The sequence below is a fragment of the Aotus nancymaae genome, unplaced genomic scaffold (genome assembly GCF_030222135.1).
Source record: "Aotus nancymaae isolate 86718 unplaced genomic scaffold, 86718_ANA_hifiasm-v0.15.2.pri h1tg000017l, whole genome shotgun sequence".
NCBI classification, from domain to species: Eukaryota; Metazoa; Chordata; class Mammalia; order Primates; family Aotidae; genus Aotus; species Aotus nancymaae.
The window spans coordinates 1,057,906-1,081,943 of NW_026988429.1; the positions used below are offsets into that span (position 1 = coordinate 1,057,906).

The 24,038-nt window shown below is 51.3% G+C and overlaps 3 protein-coding genes and 1 non-coding gene across 16 annotated transcripts; 1 reads left to right on the top strand and 3 right to left on the bottom strand.

Moving 5' to 3' along the window:
* Nucleotide 1: 1 nt before the first annotated feature.
* Nucleotides 2–3,057, bottom strand: AUP1 (AUP1 lipid droplet regulating VLDL assembly factor). 4 transcript variants are annotated; one of them, XR_001107459.3, is made up of 12 exons: nucleotides 2,904–3,028; nucleotides 2,686–2,823; nucleotides 2,456–2,606; nucleotides 2,078–2,262; nucleotides 1,762–1,834; nucleotides 1,593–1,666; nucleotides 1,291–1,357; nucleotides 1,087–1,189; nucleotides 821–940; nucleotides 598–713; nucleotides 294–471; nucleotides 2–189 (listed from the first exon to the last, which is right to left on the bottom strand). XR_001107459.3 is itself a non-coding variant. In XM_012452161.3 (12 exons), the coding sequence occupies exons 1-12, from the start codon at nucleotides 2,951–2,953 to the stop codon at nucleotides 153–155; spliced, it is 1,233 nt and encodes a 410-aa protein (XP_012307584.1). In that variant the 5' UTR covers nucleotides 2,954–3,019; the 3' UTR covers nucleotides 2–152. The 4 variants fall into 4 exon arrangements, 3 of the variants coding, with proteins under 3 accessions (XP_012307584.1, XP_012307582.1, XP_021526639.1); XM_012452161.3 differs by having other exon boundaries at nucleotides 294–412; nucleotides 2,904–3,019; XM_012452159.2 differs by having other exon boundaries at nucleotides 294–412; nucleotides 2,456–2,823; nucleotides 2,904–3,057.
* HTRA2 (HtrA serine peptidase 2) lies at nucleotides 2,534–6,499 on the top strand. Of its 7 annotated transcripts, XM_012452152.3 has the most exons (8): nucleotides 2,545–3,833; nucleotides 3,938–4,142; nucleotides 4,232–4,426; nucleotides 4,662–4,694; nucleotides 4,920–5,025; nucleotides 5,185–5,254; nucleotides 5,942–6,037; nucleotides 6,143–6,499. In XM_012452152.3, exons 1-8 carry the CDS (start codon nucleotides 3,103–3,105, stop codon nucleotides 6,306–6,308), a joined length of 1,602 nt encoding a protein of 533 aa, XP_012307575.1. In that variant the 5' UTR covers nucleotides 2,545–3,102; the 3' UTR covers nucleotides 6,309–6,499. The 7 variants fall into 7 exon arrangements, with proteins under 7 accessions (XP_012307578.1, XP_012307573.1, XP_012307576.1 ...); XM_012452153.3 differs by lacking the exon at nucleotides 5,942–6,037 and having other exon boundaries at nucleotides 2,538–3,833; XM_012452149.2 differs by having other exon boundaries at nucleotides 2,542–3,833; nucleotides 4,662–5,025.
* Nucleotides 6,262–23,703, bottom strand: LOXL3 (lysyl oxidase like 3). 4 transcript variants are annotated; one of them, XM_012452143.3, is made up of 14 exons: nucleotides 23,614–23,700; nucleotides 22,052–22,376; nucleotides 19,896–20,059; nucleotides 19,092–19,306; nucleotides 9,720–9,939; nucleotides 9,305–9,485; nucleotides 9,011–9,165; nucleotides 8,597–8,764; nucleotides 8,302–8,464; nucleotides 7,861–8,104; nucleotides 7,646–7,761; nucleotides 7,426–7,562; nucleotides 7,208–7,319; nucleotides 6,262–7,004 (listed from the first exon to the last, which is right to left on the bottom strand). In XM_012452143.3, the coding sequence occupies exons 2-14, from the start codon at nucleotides 22,362–22,364 to the stop codon at nucleotides 6,931–6,933; spliced, it is 2,262 nt and encodes a 753-aa protein (XP_012307566.1). In that variant the 5' UTR covers nucleotides 22,365–22,376; nucleotides 23,614–23,700; the 3' UTR covers nucleotides 6,262–6,930. The 4 variants fall into 4 exon arrangements, with proteins under 4 accessions (XP_012307566.1, XP_012307567.1, XP_012307568.1 ...); XM_012452144.3 differs by having other exon boundaries at nucleotides 22,052–22,410; nucleotides 23,614–23,688; XM_012452145.3 differs by lacking the exon at nucleotides 8,597–8,764 and having other exon boundaries at nucleotides 22,052–23,703.
* LOC135275643 (U6 spliceosomal RNA) lies at nucleotides 14,696–14,802 on the bottom strand. The gene has a single exon (XR_010343248.1). It is a non-coding gene; the product is annotated as a U6 spliceosomal RNA (small nuclear RNA).
* Nucleotides 23,704–24,038: the final 335 nt, after the last annotated feature.

The following is a 24,038-nucleotide window of genomic DNA, read 5'->3' on the forward strand; positions in this document are numbered from 1 at the left end:
CTTGAATGAAAACCATGAATTTAATGTGATATTGGGGGAGCCTCATCCTTCCCTTTTTACAACCCACCCACCCATCCAGCCTGTTGTGAGTTGGGTGAGGGCTGCCCCCAGTCTCCGTCCTGCGGCTCTGGGTTCATCCTGTTCCTTTGGGTTCAGTCAGCCTCCTGGGCTCGTCTCTCTGTGAATCTCCTGTGGGGCATAGGGAAAGACATTATTCAGGTTTTGCCATAGTTGCTCCATAACTCCATTCTCCAATATTCCCCATCCTATTCATTTTCCTCTAACCCCCTCACCTTCTTGCATATTCATATAGTGCTTGCTTACGCTCCTGCAGGCTCTCCTGCCGGGCCCAGGAAGACTTGGCAAATGTTAGGACTGTTGGCTGAGGGGTCACCAGGCCAGAGCTGGGGAACTGAGGTGATCACAATGTCAGAGGGCTTGCGGAGTCATCATTAAACATGCATCGAATGCCTACTTTGCAAGAGAGGCACTATGCTAGGGTCTCAGGATCAAAAATGAAAAATCAGGGATAAGAGAGTAGGTAGTCTGCCCCCAACTCACCCCAAGTCTTGGACCTGACCATTTTCTAGGTCTCACCTTGGAGGCAGAGGCTGTGGGTAGGGACTGAGTTCCCTGGGTGATGTCTTCAGGCATGAAAGCTACGGCTCCCTCAAGCAGATTAGTGATAGTCAAGTCTACACAGCCAGTCTTGGCTGGGGAGAAAAGAGAAGGGAGTCTACTCCCTGTTCACTTTCTTCCTTCACAACCCACTTTTCCTCCCTGTGCCCATCTCCCTGTGTAGAGCCACCCTTTCCCATACCCAGGTCTCTCTGGATGACACCCAATGGCACATGGGGCAAAACTTCTTTGACTCTCTGAGCCAGAGTTGCCAGCTGCATATCAGGAGAAGGACCAGGGGAGGGAGGGAAAGAAGACTGGGCTGTGGAAAAAGAAAAAAAAGAAAAGAAATTTTGTTAAGTAGAGAACTCAGAGAAGGAGAGGCTAACTAGCACAGGAATAGAGGAGGAATCACAGTAGGCTGGGAAAAAAAAACAAACAACGGGTGTATGTATAGAGACCACATACCTGACTGGGGGCGCGATCTGGGGTGTCTTTGTCGCTTCATGTGCTCTGCTTTGTCTGCTGGAGTGAGCCGTGTCCCTGTCTGGCCCAATTCCTTGGCCACCAGCTAGGGAGAATTGGAAAATTGGAAGTGTCAAGATCTCAAGCTCTCCTCCCTCTTCTCCTAAGCAGGGACCACACCTCCACCCTGCCTGTATATCCAACCACCTGTTGTACACGGAGTGCAAACTCCTCATTCCCTTCCCCTAGTTGGCGATGAACAGGACAAAGCCACCTGCAAAAAACAATCCAGGGCTATGTTGCGGGCACCCAGGGTAAAGGCTGTCACTGCTCCCCACTTTGGTGCCTCTTTGCATGGTGAGGGTGGGAAAATAGTATATACTTTTTGTTGCCTCTGTGGTAGAACCTTGATATTAAAAGATCTACAAATGGACAGGGCAGAGGCCACTACTTCCTTGACCTTGACATAAGCCTCTCCCCAGTGACCAAAGTGTGAGGGCAGTTAATACCTTACTTGATACACCGTGAAAGGGACGAAAAGTGACCACAGCAGTTCTGAGACCCAGGAGGCATCTGACACCGTCTGAGGGGAGGGCATGAAGTGAGGCCTAAGCCAGGGCCTGGGATGGGAAACTTCCCCTCCAAGCCCCAGAGATTGCCTGTTCAACACACACTCACCACAGAGACCAGGGGTCTCTGAACTTGCAGGGTAAGAGGTTGTACCACATCCTGGATAGAAAATGGCCAGGAACTAGAAGAGGAAGGAGAAAGTAGGATGGGAATCCAGCCAGCCTGGTCAGTAGCTTATACCTGCCTTAAAACAGGCAACTGTCAAACTCTACAAGTAGATAATTGAAGAATGAAGGGATTCAGGAGAAAGAAAAGTAGACAGAAAGGAAATGAACTAGAGATGTTGGGGGCTAAGGGCTAACGAAGGTTGTAAAAACTCAAGGGCCCCACAAGCTTGACCACCCGATACCTGTGCTAAACCCACCTGAAACGCAGGAGCCCCTCCCGGCCATTGGTGGCCTCTTCCTCAGGGAATAGCAGCAGAGGGGTGGGGGGAAGCCTCGTGGAAGCACAGAATCTCTTGAGTGACTCCACCAACTCCCCCCGCCCATCCATCTCCATGAAGCCCCGAGACCAGCATACAAAGCTGGGGGGACTATTGAGTAGAGGCTGGGAACCAGGAGAAGAGAAAGCAAGATGAAAAAAAATTGAGGAAAATAAGAAAAACTGACATGTGGGGTGGAGGATCAGGGTTAGGGGTAAGGGTCAATATCCTCCATGGGGAACGCGAATGGGGACTGGGGGCCTTCAGCTGGGCCCCAGGGAACCGCCCCGTGGCGCTTTCGGCCTCGCTCTCACTCACGGTGCTACAGGTGGTGAGCAGATTGACTACGTTGTGGTCGAAAGGTGTCACGTGGTTGGAAATGAGAACCCTAACGCTGTGATCCCGGAGTCCAGAGTCCTCCTGCCGGGCCACGAGCCCCAGCAGCGCACACATGGTCCGCACTACGAACCTGGGGACACAGGAGGTGGTGATTGTGTGTCTTCGGGCCAGGTCCAGCCCTGACACTACCCAAATGCCTGCGTCGGAACCTGCGAAGGACGCTGTCTGGCAGCGCGCAGCTGACCAGGAAGACGTGGATCCCGAGAAAGAGGCGCAGGACGAGGAGGCAGAACCCGACCGGCGCGTAGAGCAGCAGAGCGAGCAACAGAAAGCCGTCACCCGGGAGCCTGGGGGCGAGAGGCGAAGTGGTCGGGCACCGAAGGCCAACAGGATGCGAGGATCGGCCTCTTCCCGCCGGGGCTCTTACCGGTGAGAGTCAAAGAGCCTCTCCGGCCCCGGCGATGAGGGAAGCTCCATAACTGCAGCTTCAGGAGAGCCCGGCAGTCGCTGCCGCCATCTTCGCGCCCGGCCGCAAGAGCTCCTGGGAAGGCGGAGTCTTTGGGCATCCGCCCGGGGTGACTGGACCTGAAGTCCTGAGGCGCCCCGGAAGGGCTAGCATTCCCAGCATGCCCCGCGGCCCCTTGGGCAGTCTCACAACTCGGGTCCCGCGGAGACCACAATTCCCGGCATTCGCGGGATGGGGAGGAGGCGGCCTCCCGGAATCCTGGTTCCGGCGTGCACTTCTGGAGGACTTCAAGTACCAGCGTGCCCTGCGTCCTACTGTCCGCTTGCTCGCGTCCTGGGTGCCGCCTCTGAGTAGGGCGGGCGAGGAGGCAGCCGAGGCGGAGCTGATGGCTGCGCTGAGGGCGGGGCGGGGTGCAGGCTGGATCCTCCGGGCATGGCGGGCTTTGGGGGGTACTCGCTGGGGGAAGAGACCCCTGTTGACCCCTGACCTCCGGGCTCTGCTGACGTCAGGAACTTCTGACCCCCGGGCCCGAGTGACTTATGGGACCCCCAGTCTCCGGGCCCGGTTGTCTGTTGGGGTCCCTGAACCCCGAGTACGTCTGACGTCTGGGACCTCGGATCCCCGGGAACAACTGACTGAGGGGACCCCAGATACAAGGACCCAGGAGGCCTCTGGGAACTCTGGAAGCCGTTCGCGCGCGTGGCTGGCGGTGGCGCTGGGCGCCGGGGGGGCAGTGCTGTTGTTGTTGTGGGGCAGGGGTCGGGGTCCTCCGGCCGTCCTCGCCGAAGTCCCTGGCCCGCCTCCCACCTCTCCCCGGAGTCAGTACAACTTCATCGCAGATGTGGTGGAGAAGACAGCACCTGCCGTTGTCTATATCGAGATCCTGGATCGGTAATGGTAGGGGTAGACCCGGAGGCACTGAAGCCACGGGCCAGAGGGCGGGCGGTTAGGAAGGGTCAGAGCCTCCTCTTATCCGTGCTTTCTCTCCATTCCAGGCACCCTTTCTCGGGCCGCGAAATCCCTATCTCGAACGGCTCAGGTTTCGTGGTGGCTGCTGATGGGCTCATTGTCACCAACGCCCATGTGGTGGCTGATCGGCGCAAAGTCCGTGTGAGACTGCTTAGCGGCGACACATATGAGGCCATCGTCACAGCTGTGGATCCCGTGGCAGACATCGCAACGCTGAGGATTCAGACTAAGGTAGGGGCTGGGGTAGGCCAGTTCTGGTTGGAGCCGCTTATTTGCTCGCATCTCCAGATGACAGGTCTCTTATACCCATTCTCCCTTAGGATCCTCTCCCCACGTTGCCTCTTGGATGCTCATCTGAGGTCCGGCAAGGGGAGTTTGTTGTTGCCATGGGAAGTCCCTTTGCACTGCAGAACACGATCACATCCGGCATTGTTAGCTCTGCTCAGCGTCCAGCCAGAGACCTGGGACTCCCCCAAACCAATGTGGAATACATTCAGACTGATGCAGCTATTGATGTGCGTCCTGATAGGAAAGAAATGACAAATGATGGGGGAGGGGGAAGAGGCTTTGTGGTTCAAGCACCAACTGATATATGTTGGATGACACTATATACAGACCTTAGGCTGCAAAAATGTGGCCACTCATTCATGGGCTGAAAAAGAAGAGAGTTTGGAGAAAGCACCTACATCCTGGTGTGCCCCCAGACTTAGAATCCCCAGATCTCTTTCATGTTTTGTCCTTGTTCTGCAGTTTGGAAACTCTGGAGGTCCCCTGGTTAACCTGGTGAGTGGGACATCCTTCCTTCCAAGAATCTCTGCCCCAGGTCAGTGTGGGAAGGGTGGTTTTTCCCTAATTCAAAGATATTTGGTCAAGTTTCTGAGTAGTTCTTTATTGGCTATCTCTCAACATCCAACCAGATTTCCCCAACACTTGATGCTACTTTTGTTCAGGTGCCCCCATCCCCTACTATCTGTTTGGGCTAGGGAACAGGGGGCTTTGTCCCTGCAGGATGGAGAAGTGATTGGAGTGAACACCATGAAGGTCACAGCTGGAATCTCCTTTGCTATCCCTTCTGATCGTCTTCGAGAATTTCTGCGTCGTGGGGAACAGGAAAGTGAGCCTGGCTTATGGGGAAACGGGTTCCTTTAAAATGGTGGGTGGGAAATAGGTGAGGGGCATTCATTGGGACTTGCTGGAGGGTGGTCTATTGGGAGAAGAGGGTAGGGGAAGGAAGGATGTAGCTGGGTGGGACTCATTTGTCCCTCTGTCACAGATTCCTCGTGTGGAATCAATGGGTCCCGACACTGCTACATTGGGGTGATGATGCTGACCCTGACTCCCAGGTATGAGCTTTAGGGATGGTGACATGTAATGTAACCAGTGCAATCAGAGGTGGGCCCCTGGCACCTCTGTTGAGCTTTGTTCTCATTTCTGTCATTATCTAAAATGAGCTGCATCACACTTGGAACAATCACAAGAGCCATCCCCCTTCATCATCTTGACTTTCTTATCCCACTCCACTTTGCACACCTGTCACCAGATTGATTTCATCCTGTTACTGCTTTGATTTCAAGCCTTCAATCCATTAACTTGGCATTTAAGGGCCATTTTCCATCTGTCTGCAAATCAACTTTCTAGACCTGGCTGTTATACCTTCTTATATGAAGCCAACTTGATTTCCTACTCCCATGTTGTTTTATTTATGCTATTCTTGTTTTATATGGTTAATATCACACCCATCCTTTTAGGCTCAGTTTCTTTCTCCTTAAAGCTTCTCTTAGCATTCTAGAGTGACATTAGTGCTATTGATTTAACAGTTTGTCATTTGGTGCCCTCATGTGGTGTACATCTTTTATGTACATGTTGCTCTTAACTGCTAGAAGACAGAAAGTGAGTGGCCATTGTATTTTGTAGTACCTAGCGCATGTCCTGTCCATACATTTATCAATGTGTTGATAAGAGACTTGAGGTGAACTCAGGATGGGGAGAATGCCTAGGTTTGGCTAATAGGGTGATCTGTGTACTTTCAGCATCCTTGCTGAACTACAGCTTCGAGATCCAAGGTTTCCCGATGTTCGGTATGGTGTACTCATCCATAAAGTCATCCTGGGCTCCCCTGCACACCGGTGAGGGAGAGGCTTCAGTGTGAGATGGGGATGGGCGAGGTATGCATGTGTCCTTGAACTGGGCGTTCTATTCCTTCCTTTCTCTCTGTCCGTTTTTCTCTGTAGGGCTGGCCTGCGGCCTGGTGATGTGATTTTGGCCATTGGGGACAAGGTGGCACGTAGTGCTGAAGATATTTATGAAGCTGTTAGAACCCAACCCAAGATGGCATTGCGGATCCGGCGGGGACGAGAAACACTGACTTTATATGTGACCCCTGAGATCACAGAATGAACAGATCAGCAAGAGTATGAGGCTCCTACTCTGATTTCTTCCTGCCTTCCTGGCTGAGGCTCTGAGGGCGCCAGGACAGAGGGTTAAATGAACCAGTGGGGGCAGGTCCCTCTAACCACCAGCACTGATTCCTGGGCTCTGAAGAATCACAGAAACACTTTTTATATAAAATAAAATTATACCTAGCAACATATTATAGTCAAAAATGAGGTGGGAGGGCTGGATCTTTTCCCCCACCAAAAGGCTAGAGGTAAAGCTGTATCCCCCTAAACTTCTTAGGGGAGATACCGGAGCTGACCATCCTGACCTTCCTATTCAAGACAATGAGCTGTTGCCATCTTTTGTTGTGGGCAGTTAGTCAGGTGCTGCTCTTTCTGGTGTGGTGTGCTCTGCTCTGCTCGGTGCTGGGCCTGGGAGCAAAGATTCCCCATGCTTGGCCACAGATACTGACAGCTGGCCTCTGAAGGAAGGTGATAACTTCTGCTTGACACTTCCACATCCATAGTGCATGGTCCAATGAGTGTGGTTGCTGACATGGGTTCCTTGGTAAGCTCCTGAGGTAATGGCAGCCTCATACCCCTGCCATTAAGGGCCAGTGGTGGTTTGCAGAGGGTGGTAGCACTTAGATAATCTGGTTGGTGTTCTGGCCAGGGTATCGCTCAAACCTCCTGTTGGCCTCTTCACTGAAGGCATCACCTGCAGATTGGATAGGCAATTTGGGAGATGCCCTGCACAGAAGGAGGCAGAGAGACCCACTGTGGGGAAGGGTGGGTAGAAGTAGAGGGACTGAGAGCTCCAGAGGAGGGTGGAAAGATACGGAAACAAGTTATGGAAAAAGAGAATGAATATTTTTCCCTCCCATCCCCTAATCTTCCTGGGTTGCTCTTCCCATCAAATACCGATGTGGCAGTTGTGCACCCAGATGCGATGTCCATCATATTTGCAGTTACATTTCATTGCATTGTTGGTGAAGTCACTCTCTGCTACTTCAAAATTTGGGTTGATGACTACCTGTGAGCAAAAGAAAGGTCACTTAACCCAGTGACAATCCTCAAATCCAAAAGTGTCTTTAACACTTCTCCCACTCATCCATCTAGAAGCCCCAGACTCCAGGTACCTGGAGAATGTAGTTTCCTGGCTTCACATCTGTGATGTCAATCCATTGACAGTCAATGTCATGCCGGTAGAGATCCCAGCAACCCACGGTGATGCCTTGCTCTCCAAAGTTGGCACACTCATACCTCTTGGAGACATCTGGAGGGATTAGCACGTGTCAGTCTAAGAAAAGGCTATGCGATGGACACCATGTAGTCCACTTTAGTTAGGCCCCTACTCACCCTCCTGACACTCAGTGTCTTCCAGGCAGAAACTAGCTTTGTGGCCCTCAGCCACCTTGGTGCCATTTGGGGTGAGGATATCGTAGTGAGTGAAGATGTCCATGCTGTGGTAATGCCTGTGGGGACAAAGAAACTTCTGTTTCCTTCTCTGCCCCCAGAAGGTTTGTACCACCCCCCGTGGCCTTGCCCTTCTATTTGACTCCCTATCCTCTCACCCATGGCACTCGTGCCACACCCAGGAGTGGCGCCCAGCCTTGGGCCTAAAGTCAGCTCGTCCCAGGTTGTGGATCTGGGAGGAGAATCGGAGTAGACGCCGGTGACCATAGGGCCAGTTGGCTGAACGGGCTGAGCTGGCCAGGCAGTTCTCTTCTGCAGCACAGTATAGCATATGCAGGGGCCGGTCTTCAATATAGGCGGTCTCCTGCACCAGTGCTGAGTGCAGCAGCAGATCTGACGCAGCTGCACCAAGAAAGGAAGGGGGTGTTAGAAGTCACTGCTGACTTCACAGAGTGGGGTGCTTCCATCCCTCCCTAGCGTGTGAGACTGGTTTTCTATGGGAAAGGAGTACCCCTCCAGATTATAGCCCTCTCTTTCCCTGCAAAGGGGTGGCCCAGAGCCTCCCTTCCCTGGCTTGCATCATCCCCTCCTTCACTCACTCTCAGAACAGATGACTCCAGCAGTGAAGCGGGTCCCTGTCCTCTTGCAGGTGAGGTGGGTGCCATGATGGGCACACTGGTCCAGGGACAGCTCAGTCCCTGTGCAGCGTACTCCACTCATCACCACTTCTGTTATATTCCCAGAGTCCCAGTACCAGGTCTCCTGGGGACATATGCAGATGTTTCTATAAGGCCCAGGATCCAGCGTCTTGGGCCAAGGGACTCCTTCCTCAGTCCTCAGCCCAAAACACAGGCTTTGAGATGACAGCCTCGGCTCCCTCTCCTTCGCACTCACCTGCAGACCGTGGTTGGCGTAGCCCAGACCCAGTTGCCTACAGGCCACCATGGCCTCCAGGGTCCCCCAGTCATCCCCACAGATGAGGCCCCAGCGAAGGGACCCAGGTCCCCCTATTTGCACCTCGACTCGCCCCTCATGTTGGCTGCGGCCCCCACTGAGTCGGATCTGTAGTGACACAGAATGGAAGCGCTGGAGGAAGCTTTGGGGTGAGGTGGTGGGTGTCGGTAGCATAGATGTGGCTGAAGCATGACTTAGAGGTGCATAATGGACTAGCAAGTGATGGGTCAGGTGGGAGCTGCAGGATGGCAGGGGCCTGGGGCAATAGGCTGGGGGCCATCAGACTACAGATTGGAGGCCAGGACTGGATAGGATTAAAGAGACACCTCAGCCAAGGTGGAGAGTATGACTGACCCTGGTCTCCACCCCAGTGTAAGGTAGGTTGCACCGGACCCCGGCATCCTGGCTATGTGAACAATCCTCCGCTGTGATGTTCTTGTGGGGGCACTTCCAGAGGGAGAGCTCCTGTCCAGAGCAGCGCACTTCACTCAGGTGGATAGCACCCATGCCTAGGGCCAGATGGCAAAGATCAGGAAGTCGTAACTAAGCATATATGTCTGCCCGGGGGACACCTAACCTTCCCAAGGAATGTGCCCCCCAGGAGCCTGTACCTCCTTCCCTCTCCCTCCCACCTCCATGCTGCCTCACCCTGCCCCATGCGAGCGCCACTCAGAGCTTCTCGAGCACTCCCGAAGCCCAGCTCCCGACACACCACGCTGGCTGCTTGCAGGTCCCACTTGCGGTCACAGACTGTACCCCATGTGCTGGCCTTTAGGACTTCTACCCGGCCCTCTCCAGGGTGGGCCCCGCCTTTTAGACGGACACGGCCCTATAGAAGAGAGAAGTGCCCAACAGAGGTGAGTAGCAACATCTGCATGGCAAGGCTAAGCAGACTTGGGAGATGAGTGACACTTCAGTGGGAGGGAGTGGGTGGTATCAGGTCTGTGGCCCACCCCCTGGAAGGCTCCTCTCCTTAAAGGTCAGGGCTATGCTTAGTCGGGGGTTGCCAGGCTAGGGGTTCTCCACCTGGGGTGGGAAAGGTCATAGTCACTGTCTCACACACCTCCCCCTGAGGCTTCGACTGTTGGTGCTTCTTCTGGCCACTGGACGCTGCGTAGAGAGGGCCTGGCACACAGCTCACCACCGCAGGGGCCCCCCCAGGGCACCTGGTGGTGTCATTGGCACGATAGAACTCCAGGGAACAGAGGGAGAGGTGGGCTTCCGTGCCCACGCACGCCACCCCATGCAGACCAAAGGAGTGTTGCTGCCGCTGGGCCAGCAGCCTAGGAGGACAGGAGTGAGTTGCAGTAGGGTAAAACAATGCTCCTGCCTCTTGGCCCCACAACCCTCCTCCCACTTCATGCCTCTACCATGCCCCCAACCCTTTTGTGACCATTTATCCCCTCTTCCCTCTTTTGTGTTTCCCTCGGCAGAGACAAAGGGATTGCTGAGTTTCCAGGCTGAGGGAGCCTCAACTACCTGGACAGGAGCATCCTTGGGGACCTCCTACAGCAGAACAACCCTAAGGGAAGGATGGCTAGTCTCCACTTGGTTTCAGGCTGCTGGCCCTAAAGGAGTCTGAGGCTAAGGCTTCAGGGAATGGGAAACCAGGACTTTCCAGTTGGGAGAAATGGTCAGGAGGGAGTGGCTGACACAAACAGGAACCCTGAAAAGCGAAGGCAAGCAAGTCCTTGTGTGATGCTGAGACCGGAATAACTGAAGGAGTCAGGATGCAAAGGACTGAGGAAGTCTCCCATCTACATGGCTCCGCAGAGGCCAGAGACTCTGCAGGACAGATTGGAGGGGCAGGTACAGCAAGGACAGACCAGCAGGTAGACACAGGAAAACTTGGACTGGCATATGCAAGAATGAAGATGTATAAATGCAGGACAGGTCAAAGTTTGAGGGAATACATGACCAGAGAAAGAAACAACAAAATGGCAAAGACATCTCAGGACCTGAGCTGTGTAAGTCTTTAAAAAGGTTGTCCATGCTTCTGCAGTTTCAACATAACAGTGTCCTAAAGCCATCTGAATAGGATAATGGGACTGAACTACAGATGCTAAAGCTTGGAAATGCTGGCAAGATGTCTGAGAGAATGGAGGTACTTGTTTGTCGACACCAGTGGAATAAGAAACTGCAATGAGGCACGTGCAGGAGAGAAGTACGCTCTGCCCAGAACAACTGGGTCAAGTCTGCAGAGGAAGGGAAGATGAGCTCTGGAGTTGGTGGAATTGGCCTGTGAGGCTGATGTGGTCATGCGTTATCGCAGTACTGTGCCCTATCACTTGATGTCAGAGGTAGGACGGAATATGATGACTTGAAGCCATTGGCTAGGAAGACACAGGAGGAGGAAACATTTATAAACAAAACAAAGGAAGCCTGGAGAGTTTACAGAATACCTTTGGAAGCTCAGGATAAATGGATCCTGAAGATCTAAGAGATCAGACATTCTTACAGAGTCCTGTTTGGCTGAAAGTGAAAGTCAACAAGGCCATCACAGGAAGAGGACATCTATCTTCTAAACAGCTTCATGTCCTTTGTCTACAATGAACAAAATAAAAATGGCAGTGTGTACTTTAATGTGGGGGTCGGGGAAGGCTAGAGCATGGCCATGTTGGGCAAAGATGATCCTAAGCTAGAAGGGCACTACGAGAACATCCCCAAGTTCCTGAGATCCTTTGAAAACATCAGAGCGAGAAGCTGGGGAGTGAGGGCTATCAGGGGACCACTGGGTGAGACTAGTACTTGTTGAGGACAGGAGGGGAGAAAGGGATGAATTCTCAATACTTCAGTCCCTGTTGAAGTTATCATGGAGATTTTTAATGTGCAAACTGCCTTTTGAAGACAAGTTAGATGTAATCACAGGGGTTAGAAGCTTCCTACTTCCGTGAGTTCTGAAGGAGCCCAGGAGCAAAATGAGGGAAGTGGAAGTCTAACTGTGGAAAATGAGTCAGGGAGGCAGGGGCTGTCAATCTGACTGCATTCCTGGTACAGGCTCCAATGGGACCCTGAGTTTCACTCCATCTTGGGTAAGCTGGTGGCATTTATTTTTGACAATTAATCAAATAAAGTATTTGATTTGGGAACACTGATCCTTTAGGCAAATGTAACCTCTTACAGGAGAGGCAAGTATGGCGTCTGAAGGAGAAAAGCACCAGGTTGTCTCCTGAAACTCACCAGGGGAAGATAAGTAAGCATGTGGAATGAGGTAGTCAGTGAGTGAAAAACGACAAACCCTAGGACAAGCATCACTCCCCAGAGACCAAGGTAAGGGCCAGTCTTAGGGAATACTTTGGCAAATGCCCTGGAAGGTGATTTCTAAGAGCTGCTGCTGCTCCTCCTCTTGGTCAGCTCTCTCAGCCGCACGGGCCTCCTGGACCCCACCACCACCGACCACAGCCTAGTAACTCCATGCTCTCCTTTCCACCCAACCTGAATGTTATTTACCTTTTGCTTGGCCCCCTGCCCACTTGGGGTTTGGGTTTGACTTTAAGCTTGGTGACTGGTCTGCAAAAAGGAGAAGGAAGTTGGTGGAGGTAGAGGTTACGTATGTGGCCCAGGAAAGGTAGAGGGTTATTTTTCTGTTTCTGGGAAGGACCCTTCATGCGCAGCATGGGGATGGGAAAAGTGAGGGACGGCCAGATTTTCCACATCCACCATCTGCCAAACACCACTGAACTACATCTCAGGAACTCATGCTGCTCTCTGGATTCAGCAACAGTGATGGGAAATCTAGTGATATCAGTCCAGGTGGGGGAGTTGGGAACTGGAGGAGGGAAGAGGAAAGGTGGAGGGGGAGAGAATGGGAATGTGGGTGAACTAAGGGAGGTGATGGGGGACAGGAAGGAAGAAGAATGAAGGTGGCTGAGGCTGAAGTTCAAGCTATTTGGGGAACGTGTAAAGACGGGAGGCTTCTCAGCCGCTCCTACGTTACTTCTGCCTTGTGTTCCCTAAGATCAAAGATTGCCCATCCCCATGACTGCTTCTTTCACCTCCCCGCAGGAAAGGCCATTTTGCTCACATCCCTAATCCATAAGTTTGGGTTCTGGGATGGACATGGATAGGCTGCTATCCATCCATCCACCTCCTGGGGCTGCAGGGCGAGCAGGAGGTCCCGGGGCTCTTGCCCCATTACCTTCCAAGGGGCTTGGGGCGTCGGGCTGAGGCTTTGGCCGCTCGCTTCCTCAACTTTCTGTGAGGATAAGACAACAGTAGTCAAGATCACTGTAGAACCAAGTGGAAAATGCTGGTGTAACTAGGACCAGGAGCAAGATTTCTCTTCTAGCGGTCAGAAGGCTTCCTGGTGGCAGGACGTTATAACATCAGACACTCCTGAGACCTGAGCTTTCATAGCTGCTTGGCCTCATCAGCACATGACCTGGTGGGTGAGCAGAAGTGAAGGCCGTGGACTCAGGACGGTGTTTCTATGCCAGCGCCCTCAGAAATGAGCTAGAGCAGATGATGGCGAGAAAGGATTCCTGGGTCCAGATGTTAATGTTAAACCTTGGTGGAGGGCTAAGGGGAACATTGTTAGGATTGCCAGACTGACCAGGCTAGGAGGGAGAACTAGCCTGAGTCAGGCCTAGGGAGGCTACTGTGTCTTTTTTTTTAGATGTTCTCTTTAGAAAGACTTCTGGCATTGTCCAGGCCTGATGCCACTGGACCAGGACCAAGAACCAAGGCTGAATAACCAAGGGTGTTAACTTGGTTTGACTGGGGAGCACAGGCCATTTAATATTATGAAATTCATACCTAGTGTATTCATAATCTTGTATAGTTCACTGCCTTCTTGATGTTCCTAGGTAGAGTTTTGAAAGTCATCTAAAATGTCATGTAGGTCCAAAAAAAAATACAGATCATTATCTCAGCAGAATTTATTCCAGAAACCTAGGGGTCAATCCTGACTTCTCTCTTTCTTGGATTCCAAAGTCAATCAATAACCAAGTCCTGTCAATTTTACTTCCTAAATATCTCTCCAATTCATTCACTTTTGCTCCTCTCCTGACCATTCTCAGAAATAAGAGTCAAAGGCTGGGCTCAGTGGCTCATGGCTGTAATCCCAGAACTTTGGGAGGACGAGGTGGGCGGATCACTTGAGGTCAGGAGTTTCAGACAAGCCTGGGCAACATGGAGAAACTCCGTCTCTACTGAAAATACAAAACATTAGCAAATTAGCTGGGCGTGGTGGCATGTGCCTGTGATCCCAGCTACTTGGGAGACCGAGGCAGGAGAATTGCTTGAACCTGGGAGGCAGAGGTTGCAGTGATCCAAGATCGCACCACTACACTCCAGCCTGGGCGACAGAGCAAGGTTCTGTCTCAAAAAAAAAAAAAAAAAGAAATAGATTCAAAATGATCTTTTGGAGTTACAAACCTGATTAGGCCATCTCACAGCCCTCCCCATTAAGACACTTCAATGGCCAGGCACGGTGGCTCATGCCTGTAATCCCAGCACTTTGAAAGGTCGAGGTGGGTGGATCACTTGAGGTCAGGAGTTCAAGACCAGCCTGGCCAACATAGTGAAACCCCTTCTCTACTAAAAATACAAAATGTAGCTGGGTGTGATGGTGGGTACCTGTGGTCCCAGCCACTTGGGAGGCTGAGGCAGAAGAATCACTTGAACCTGACGAGGCAGAGGTTGCAGTGAGCAGAGATCATGCCACTGCACTCCAGCCTGGGCAACAGAGCCAGACTCCCTCTTAAAGAACAAAACAAAACAAAAAAACAAACAAAAAACAACAACAAAAAAAACCAAACCAAACTTAAATGGCTTCCCAATCCTTTTATCATAAGACCCGGGTCCCTACGATGGCCTGTAATCTGCAGCCTAATTACCCCTCTTGTCATTTATTCACCTTTGTATTCTCAGCACCTTGCTCAGTGCTTGGCAAACAGGAGTTCAAGAAACATCTGCCAAACTGAAATGAACTAGAAGAGTGACTTCTTAAATAGCACTGAAGTTCCTAGAGCCTCAATTTCAACTGTAAAAGAGCAGTAAATAGTTCAATTATCTGTGCATTCTTTTTTTTTTAATTTGAAAAAGATGGAATGCTTCATGAATTTGCGTGTCATCCTTGCTCAGGGGCCATGCTAATCTTCTCTGTATTGTTCCAATTTTAGTATATGTGCCACCGAAGCGAGCACTCTGTACATTCTTTTCTTATTCTAAAGTTCTACAACTTTTACATGTAGGGTAGAACTACCAAAATAAATTAAAAAATGATTTATACAGCAGGTTTTGATTTTCTCATTTCCAAATCTTACTGACTTCTTCTAAAAGCCAGCAGAATTTTTTTTCCCTAAGGAGGGGAGAGTAGTTTACAATTATCTCGCCTATCTTTCGTAATTGTATCACCTGTGAGAAAGCTCCCTCTGCTGGGCCTGACCTGTCATATTCCCATCACAGAGTCTTCCAGGGCTCCTGCAGTCTCTGAAGAATGGCCTCTCCGTGCTTTAGTGTATCTCTTTCCCTAGCCTTCCTATCCCAGACTGAGTATGAGATTCTGATATGTCCAACAAATGTTCCTGATCTCTAAAAATTATTTTGGCTTTGCATACCTGGGGACAATTCCTGCATCTGAAACTTTCCAAGGATGGCCCATCTCTAAAGCTAGTTCACGTTAACCTGAAGCCCCAAGATGGCTGCTGGTACCATCCTTCTCTCAGGGAGCACTGGAATCATTTTAGGTGCCTCTTCTCTCATTCTCTGTGTTCTATCAGTCATCCTACATCTATTCATTTTCCTCCATCTTTGTTGTTACCCTCCTGATAAGCTTCAGTTTTAGAAAAATCTCCTAACTGGTCTTACTGCATCGAGACCCGCCTCTCCTCATCCATTACTATCAGGCAAACTCTCAAAACACCGGCTTTATTCTTGTCCCATACAAATACTTTTATTTGTAATTGTTCTATAAAGCAATGTCAAACTCTCCAATTTGGCACCTAAAGCAGTCCATTTTCTGGCCTCCCTTTATCCAGATCTTCCACTATTTCTCAGTTTAAACCTACTCTTGTTAATTTACTGTCTTCCAAATATACGCCATTCATTATTATCTTTGTTGGGGCCAACAGTGACTTCCCTGTTGCTAAATCCAGCATTCGTTTCTCAGTCCTCATGTTTTTAGGTCTGGGCAGCACTGACTCAGCTGGTCACTCGCTCCTCTTTGAAGCACTTTACTTGGCTCCCAGGCCACCACACTCCCCTGGTTTTCTTTCTACCTCACCTCACTGTTTGCATTTCATCTTACCTTCCGACTTTTAAATATTTAATCTCCCCAAGGTTTAGTCTCTGGGCCACTCTCTCTGTGTCTTTTAAGTTTACATTCACTCCTTGGTGATGTTGTCCAGTTTCAGGACTTTATATGTTTTACTTGAACTCCAGAGTCCTATATTAAATTGGCTAACTTAGTCTCACCATTTCAATGTCTTAAACAATCTCAGATTTAACAGGTCTAAAACCAAGTTTCTTCCCTCCACCCCAAGCTAGTCTCCCGCAAAACCTGTGCCATCCATTGTCTTCCTTATCAGGTGAGGCCAATTCCATATTTGGCTGAGGCCAAAAACCTAGAAAGAGCCTTAATTCCTCTCTCTCACACCACACTGAATCCATCAGCAAATCCTATTGCTCTGCCTTCAACTATCTGCAAAACTTGATCATTTTAACCACTTTCACTGGTCACCATCACCTTTCACTTTCTTTACGTGGCTTTCAGAAGACAACAACCCCCTAAGTAGCCACCTGCTTTCCTGCCTCTACTGCATCCTTCACAGTCTGTTCCTAATAAAGCAGTGAAAGTAGTACTTAAAAAAACAGGAAGCCCGATGTTGATGTCACACCTCTGCTCCAAACCCTCCAGTGGTTCCTTATCTCCCACAGAACAAAAGCTAGCCTCTCCCAGATGGCCCACAGGATCTGGCTCCCCATTCTTTTCGGATCACCACCTACACTGCATCTCCTACCATTTTCTTCTTTTTCACTCAGCTCCAGCCAGAGTGGCCTCCAAGAGAAAGACAAGAATGCCTTCTCCCCTAACCCACTCCACACACACACAGTCTCAAACATATACCCCAGAATAGTTTCATTTTTGATCCCTCTTCCTGGAAATGTTTATCTAGAGGTCTGCATAGCTTGTGCCCTCACCTCCTTTAAATCTTTTCTCAAATGATGCCTTCTCCAAGAGGCCTTCCTTGACCACTTATTTATTTACTTAATTTACTGTTTGAGACAGGGTCCTGCTCTGCCGCCCAGGGTGCAGTGTAATGGCATGATCATGGCTCTCTGCAGCCTTGACCTCCTGGGCTCAAGTAATCCTCCCTCATAGCTGGGACCACAGGCATGCACCACCATGCTCGGCTAATTTTATTTTTTAAAAATTATGTGTAGAGATAGGGTCTCACTATATTGCCCAGGCTGGTCTTGAATTCTTGGGCTCAAATAATCCTTCCACCTTGGCCTCCCAGAGTGCTGGGATTTCAGGCATGAGCCATGGCTAGCGACTACAATAGTACCTGGCACACGGTAAGTTCTCAGTAAATAAATATTGGATAAATGGATCTCTACCCCTCTGTTCATGCTATCCTCTTCACTGGAAACATCTAAGTAAATTCTATACATCTTTCAGAACCTGGGATTTAAATTAGGGAAGGTAAGCAGCACAGAGCAGGAAATGCAGCCCCAAGATGGATGAATGAGGCACAGCACATGGTTGTTTTAAAGTGGTTTGAGACACCAGACAAGATGAAGTAAACTCCTCAGTACTGAAAGACATTTCAGATGAGCCTCAGAGCCAACACGAAGAAAATGTGAGCAAGTGTGGAAAATACTGGAGACTGGATAATATCCTGACTTTCAAAAGGAAAAAAAAAAGAGAAAAAGGATTCCTCAGTTCCTCAATCTACACTTAAGTAATGTTCTAGAATAAATTATTAAATAGAAGTTTGTGAGCATTTAGGAAAAAATATGGCAATTCTTAGAGACCTAAAAGGATTTCAGTAAAAATAGGCTCAAACTACTACGGTTTCCTTTTTTGACAGGATTACTAAACTGGAAGGCTGGAGAATCGCTGCGAACATAGCGTATCTGGATGTTATCAAAGACTAACAAAATCTCCCAGGATTTCATTACAGATAAAAAATATATAGATAGATAAGGTGAAATGTTGGTTACATCATTGAAGTGTTCTGTTTCTTCTCGATTGGTGGAAGGAACATATTTTACAGCTGATGATTAGAAGCTTGATGAAAATCTGGAGGCACATTTTGCAGTAAGAGTTAGACTTTGGTTTCAAACATTTCCACGACAACTTTTAATCATTTGAATGAAGCCAGAGGAGGCTGAGGGATGACAGATGGAAAGTCACATCAGGATTCAGGTTGATCTCATGGGATCATCAAGACTTTTTTATGGTTTCTAAATTATGTATCAAAACAAATGTAATAGGGTAAATGTCACCCATACCTGGGTTGGAAAAGGCTGCTCTATCAGTAGGAAGCACAGGGAAGACCTGAACTGGTTTTAGGTGATGACAGGTTCAGTATAAGCAGCGGGAAGCTGCCGAAGTGGGAAGACAGTGCAATCCGAGCAGGCTTCAGTCGGGGTTGAGGATTTCTACAGTGGTTGTCCGTATCAGACCCTATCTGAAGCAGTGTGCCTGCGGAAAGCTATTCTGACATCAAGAGGCCTTTCAGCAATACTGATCTAAGGAACCACCGAAGAAAGGGAGAATTTTTGGCTTTGCAAAATAGATTACAGAGAGAGGTTGTAAAAATTTCCAAATAAATGTCTGGCTGTCAATGGCAGTTTCTTAAAAAGATCAAAGTAGATGCTCTAGGAAAGGGAGACGCTAAGCACAGACAGTTCCCCAGGATAACGTTTCCCTTTCCCTGGAAGCTGGAGTGGACCCCAGGGCTCTACCGCAGGTAGAGAGGTTGGGCCTTGCCAAAAGAGATTCTGGGAAACTTCCAGGACTTCCAGGAGTCCCGAGGGCTCGCACGCTCACACTTGTTCTCCCGGACAGCTCATCCCCGGCCACCACGTGCCGCAGTCTCCGGTCCCTGCGTGCCTAGCCTGCGCGGGACACACCCAGACACCGCTTCCCAGGGGCGGGCAGCAGCGCTGGAATCGCCCCAGGGCCTGGGAGTGGCCTCGCAAGGCCGCGCTAGGAGGAATCTGCCTGCTTGCCCGGGCGTCGCCCCGGCTCAGCCTTGAGAGAGCGGGAGTCTCACTGGCCCCCATTTCAAGTACTCCCTTCGGGCACCCTTCGTGGTCCCACAAGATTTCCCAACTCTACAGCTCTGCGACAGCCTCCATATTTTCCCACGCATCCCAACCTCCGGGTCCCCCGGTGCCCCGGACTCGCTCGGATGTCTCCCAGGGTCATTCCCCAGGGAGCACCCCAAACCCAGCCTGGCCACCTAGCGCCCGGGCCTCTCACCTGTAGAAGGCCGCATTGACTCTCTTTTCGCTGGGGAAGCCCAGCATCCCGCAGACCACGTGGCTGTTGTGGGCACTCCAGCCTTTGTCGCACACTTGCGACCAGCCATCAGGAAGCCTGACTTCCACCAGCCCCTCGGTCACCGGCAGGGGTCGTCTGCCCCACCCAACGGCAGGTCGAATTCGCACCTCCTCCACTTGCAGGTGATGCTCTACCTGGGGACGGGGCCACAAGCAGGGAAAGAGTCCCAGCACCTTTCATGTGTCCTGCCACCCTTAAGGAAGCCTGCTTGGTGTGCCTGCTGTAAACCCAGAGGCAGGATGGGCCCAAGGTGGGGCTGAGAGAGAGACCATGTTGATCGCAGTCCACCGTGTGGACTCTCCTGCAGCCAGCAGGCCGATGATGTGCTATGCTCCCAGATTCAGAGCACTAGGAAGGAGCACCTCCCTGTGCCTGGAGGAGGAGGAAGCACTTCAGAAAGGAAATGGCTTTGAAGGAGGAGAAAGTCAAAAGGGAGATGTCCCAGGACAGCAGGAACATTTGAGAAGGAGAGCATCAGGTGCCCCAGGGGTGACTAGGGATGAAGCTGCAGAGGCTCATGCCAGGTTTAGCCCCTTGAATGTGAATGCTAAAAACCCTGCTGGATTCTACAGCATCTGGGAGCTCTATCATTTGCTTTTCCAAGCCTCCCACCAATCCAAATGATCCCCCAGGGGTAACCGCCTTCTAATATCTCCCCTAACCACCCCACAGTCCTCTCTGGCCATCCTGGGTGGTGTGTGTGTATGTCTAGGAACTGCAGACCTCAATGACATTGGAGTCCGAGAAGCCAGGGAGGCGCTGGTCCTTGCAGATGACCCCAGCGTCCTCATCGTGGGTACAGTCACTGTTCCCCCAGCCCCGGGAGGCACATTCAGTAACACTCTGCTCAGTCCCACGGCAGCTCAGGTTGTCCAGCCAGATGCGGCCTGTGGAAGGGGAGAGGAGGGGACAGAGAGGCTTGGGGAGGGAGGATGGGGAAGTAATGGGGATGTTGGGAAGAGTGAGTGCTGAGGCCTCTCACTTGGCCATTATGATCCCTTCTTTCTGGTATGATAAGGGATGGAGTAGGGACAGGGGACCCTGGCAGGGAATAGGAAAGGGGCATAAGATTGATGGAAGATTGGTGTGATCTGGGGATACTCAAGAACCTGATAGGGTGAAACAAACAAACAAACAAAAAGCAAGAATCAACCCTGAAGTTCTGATCAGTTTCTACCCATTCAATGTTAGCTACAATTAATCAGGTACCTACTGTGTGCCAGGTGCTCTGCCATGGTGTGGACATATGTGATCGTTCTTAGAACACAGCTGCCAAAACGCCCTTTTATGTGAAGAAGCTGGGGTTTAGAGAAGCTAAGTAACTTGCCTAAGACCACACAGCCAATACATGGGGGCTTAGGAGTTTGACCTATCTGTGAGGCTTGGACATCTAAGATCCTTCCATCTCAACCTTGCATTCTCCCATGTGCCCGCCCTGTCTGCACTGTCATACAGCCCCTCCTTGTTCTTCTCTTCTCTCTGTCTGAACCCTGTCTTTTCTGTATTTCTTTTTTTTTTTTGTAATGGAGTCTGCCCAGGCTGAAGTGCAGGCATGATCTCGGCTCACTGCAACATCCGTCTCCCAGGTTCAAGCAATTCTCCTGCCTCAGCCTCCGAAGTAGCTGGGATTACAGGCATGTGCCACCATACCTAGCTAATTTTTGTATTTTTAGTAGAATGGGGTTTCACCACGTTGGCCAGGATGGTCTCGAACTCTTGATCTCAGGTAATCCACCTCCCTTGGCCTCCCAAAGTGCTGGGATTATAGGCCTGAGCCACCACACCCAGCCTGAACCCTGTTGAGTATCGCTGACTTCCTCTCAGAATTGGGTGAAGCCTCAAAGGTCATCTGTCCTAGAATGTTCAAGGACTTCTCATTCACATCCCAACAGAACTTACTCAGCTGCTGCGGAGACACCTAGCTCCTGCCCCACCATACTGTGTAACCATCAAAGTCCTTGTGACTCTTCCTGACTTTCCCCCACTATATCTGATTCAGTCCTTTGGTGCCAACCAGAAAAATCCCTCAGCCACACAACAGTCCTTTGCATATTTGAAAACGACCATAACATCATTGCTATGCAAGGCTTTTCCATATCAATCCCCTGGCTCTTCAGCAATTCCTCCTTGAAACTTGGCTTCTGAATCTCTCACATCGAGGCAGCTCTCCTCTGAATGTATTTCCATTTTCTACTGTCCCTCTTAAAACACAGCATCTACAAATGACACTTAATTCCACAGGTGGTCTAGCCAGTGGGAAGTGGGGGATCAGCTGCAGGTTGCCCCACTTCTGTCCATCAATCCCAGTGTGGGTTCATACTGCGGGAGTACTGCGGGAGCAGTCCTAGGCCTCACCTAGGAAACTGCTCTTAAGCCCCCACCACCCACACTCATACTTGTCCTAGATTTTATACTTGTCCTTAGACAGTGCCAGCTTGTTAGTTTTAGCTCTGGCCTATAACCTGATTTTGTTAGCTGCAGTGTCTGTGACCCCTTGTGACTTTGGGACATCCAGATATCATTTACCTGCTCTTAGCATCCCATGAAACCAACTGTACTTTAGTTGTACAGGGCTCACCTGTATCTGGGCTGTTTTGTGTATGGCTTAGTAGGATCATACTTTTGCAGAAGAAAAGAACTTAGACGTCATCCAGTCATTTTGCCCACAGGGCATCTGAGGCTCAGAGAAAGCACTGACTAGCCTAAGGTCACACAGCTCTGGGAATTAACTATGTTGCTTAGTTTGTCATCCACAGGTTTATTCAATCTGGCTGTTCTTGGTGTTCTGTGTCCCTGTGGCTGTGCCATCCTGGTGTTCCCTCTCCCTATATTTTGGTCACACTTAAGTAATACCTAGGATATGCTGGATAATTGCTCACCTGTTCCAGGGCCATATTTGGCACTGTGGGTCCAGCCCGTGGCCTCTGTGAAGCCCAGCTCTCGGCAGAGGACATGGGCAGCCTGAAGCGTGAAGTCATCATCGCAGATGGTGCCCCATTCACCAGCTCGCTGTATCTCCACACGGCCCTCGTAGGGCTTCCTGGGGAAGCCAGCCAGCCGGAACCGCAGCCCCTGGCTCCCGGCCCTCTTCTCAGGGTCCGTGGAAGGGGACGGAGACCCCAAGCACAAGCTGCACAGCAGGCATAGCAGCAGCCCCCGGGGGCTCCACTGCCAGACTCTGACAGGTCGCATGGCAGGGAAGGCCTGGGTGCCCCAGAGAGAAAGTGTGTGAGAGAAACTGAGATTGAGTGAGGCCCAGAGTTGGAAAGAGAGAGAGAAGTAATGAAAGGAAAACAGACACCGCGTAAGACCAGAGACAGTGAGGGACAGCAGGAGAGAAAGAGCCCCAGGGACCAAGAGAGACAGGGAGAGAAACACATTATTAAGGGCAGAGGCACAGGTCAAAGAGGCACAGCCTGAGAGACTCAGAGATAAGAGACAGCTATGAGAGACAGAGAATCAGAGACGGGTCAAGGAAAAGAGATAGAGACTGACCAAGAGACATGCAGAGAGGAAGACCCAGACAGACAGGATGTGAAAGGAAGGGAGACTGTGGGAATGAGAAAGAGAAAAACAGAAAGACGCAGAGGAGAGAGACAATGGGTAGAAGGTGATAGGGAAAGAACCAAGCACTCAGCATGGGGAACCAAGCACACTGCGGGTGAGGAGGAGAGGGACTAACAGGAGCCAAGGGGCGGACGTGGGAGGGATCCAGATGACCCCATTTACCCAGACAGAGGACAGAGAGCTGTACTGATTGTGCAGAGAGGCACTTAGGGGGCCCTAGGCGGCCCTGGGATCACAGACCCCCTGAATGGAAGCCCAGAGCCCTACCTCAGCAGATTCTCAGGCAGGGAAGGCTGGCACAGAAGCTTGCCTGGAGAACCTGCTGCAACCCTCCCCAGTACACAGGCTCTCAGATGCCCTGCAGGGTCAAGAGGCCCAGGAGGGCCAGGCCTCAAGGCTGGGCGGGGGATGGGGTAGGCTTGTCCAAGCCTTGTGCCAACACCACCATCGCTGTCACCGGGCAACCCGGGGCCAGGAGCTATGACTCCTCAGCCAAGGCCTTCTCTATCTAGGGCTGAGAACAACCCCTCTACAGCAAGCCCCTGCCAATGTGCTTCCCCCAACCCAAACAATCAATCCAACAAGGCAGCTTTGTTCTGGGGATATTTTGGCTTGGGGACCCAGGAGTAGGGCCTCCCGGAGGAGCCCCCTGCCTTAGGGCGCTCCTGGCTGCCCGGTTCAAAACACCCGGAGCCCTCGCCTCCAGTAAGTGCCTCCTCTCTGTACTCTGTCTCATTGCCCTTTGACAAGAATCAGACTCTCAGTTGGGTGGCTTCCCCTCGATTCTATCCCACACCACCCGTTTTCTCTGGTCCCTCCACATCCTCTCCATCCCCTATTCCGCTCCCTCCGCGGGTAGCGTGACTCCCCCTACCTTGGCCGAGCAGGACCCTAAGGGCTGGGAGAAGAGTGCTGGTCCTGGAGCTCAGTCCTAGGACTTCCCCCAAAAAAAATGCTCGGCCAGGGTAGACTGGACCCCCCTCTCTCCCCCCTCTCCGATCGTCCCTCCCACATCTCCCTCAGCCCTCCCACATTCCGCCTTCTCCCTCCATTCTTCCCGGCCAGCTCCCTCCTCGCCTCCTCTGGGTCCTCCCTCCCCGTGGAGCTGGCCTCTGCCGCGCCCCCTCCCCCTCCCAGGCCCTCCTGGCCAGCTCAAAGAAGCTTTCTCTTCCCTGGCATGGAGGCCAGGCCGCTGCGGTCAGGGAGTCGACTTGCAAGCGGTCGCCGGGCGGCGGGGCGGCCCCCGTGGTGGAGGGAAGCGGTCCAGCCGCAGCCGCCGGCCCCCGTTCCGAGTCCCGG

Bases quoted from the DNA above. Each gene is read 5' to 3' on its own strand.
- AUP1 (XM_012452159.2), bottom strand. From the start codon at position 3,042: ATGCCCAAAGACTCCGCCTTCCCAGGAGCTCTTGCGGCCGGGCGCGAA. The intron at 1,667-1,761 runs GTGAGTGTGTGT...CCCTCCCCTCAG, and splicing joins AGAGACCCCTGGTCTCTGTG to ACGGTGTCAGATGCCTCCTG. The intron at 413-597 runs GTGAGACCTAGA...TGATCACCTCAG, and splicing joins CCACAGCCTCTGCCTCCAAG to TTCCCCAGCTCTGGCCTGGT.
- HTRA2 (XM_012452149.2), top strand. From the start codon at position 3,103: ATGCCCCGCGGCCCCTTGGGCAGTCTCACAACTCGGGTCCCGCGGAGA. The intron at 5,026-5,184 runs GTGAGCCTGGCT...CCTCTGTCACAG, and splicing joins GCGTCGTGGGGAACAGGAAA to ATTCCTCGTGTGGAATCAAT. The intron at 5,255-5,941 runs GTATGAGCTTTA...GTGTACTTTCAG, and splicing joins ATGCTGACCCTGACTCCCAG to CATCCTTGCTGAACTACAGC.
- LOXL3 (XM_012452143.3), bottom strand. From the start codon at position 22,364: ATGCGACCTGTCAGAGTCTGGCAGTGGAGCCCCCGGGGGCTGCTGCTA. The intron at 9,166-9,304 runs GTGAGGCAGCAT...ATCTGGCCCTAG, and splicing joins TGGCGCTCGCATGGGGCAGG to GCATGGGTGCTATCCACCTG. The intron at 8,465-8,596 runs GTGAGTGCGAAG...ATATGTCCCCAG, and splicing joins ACGCCAACCACGGTCTGCAG to GAGACCTGGTACTGGGACTC.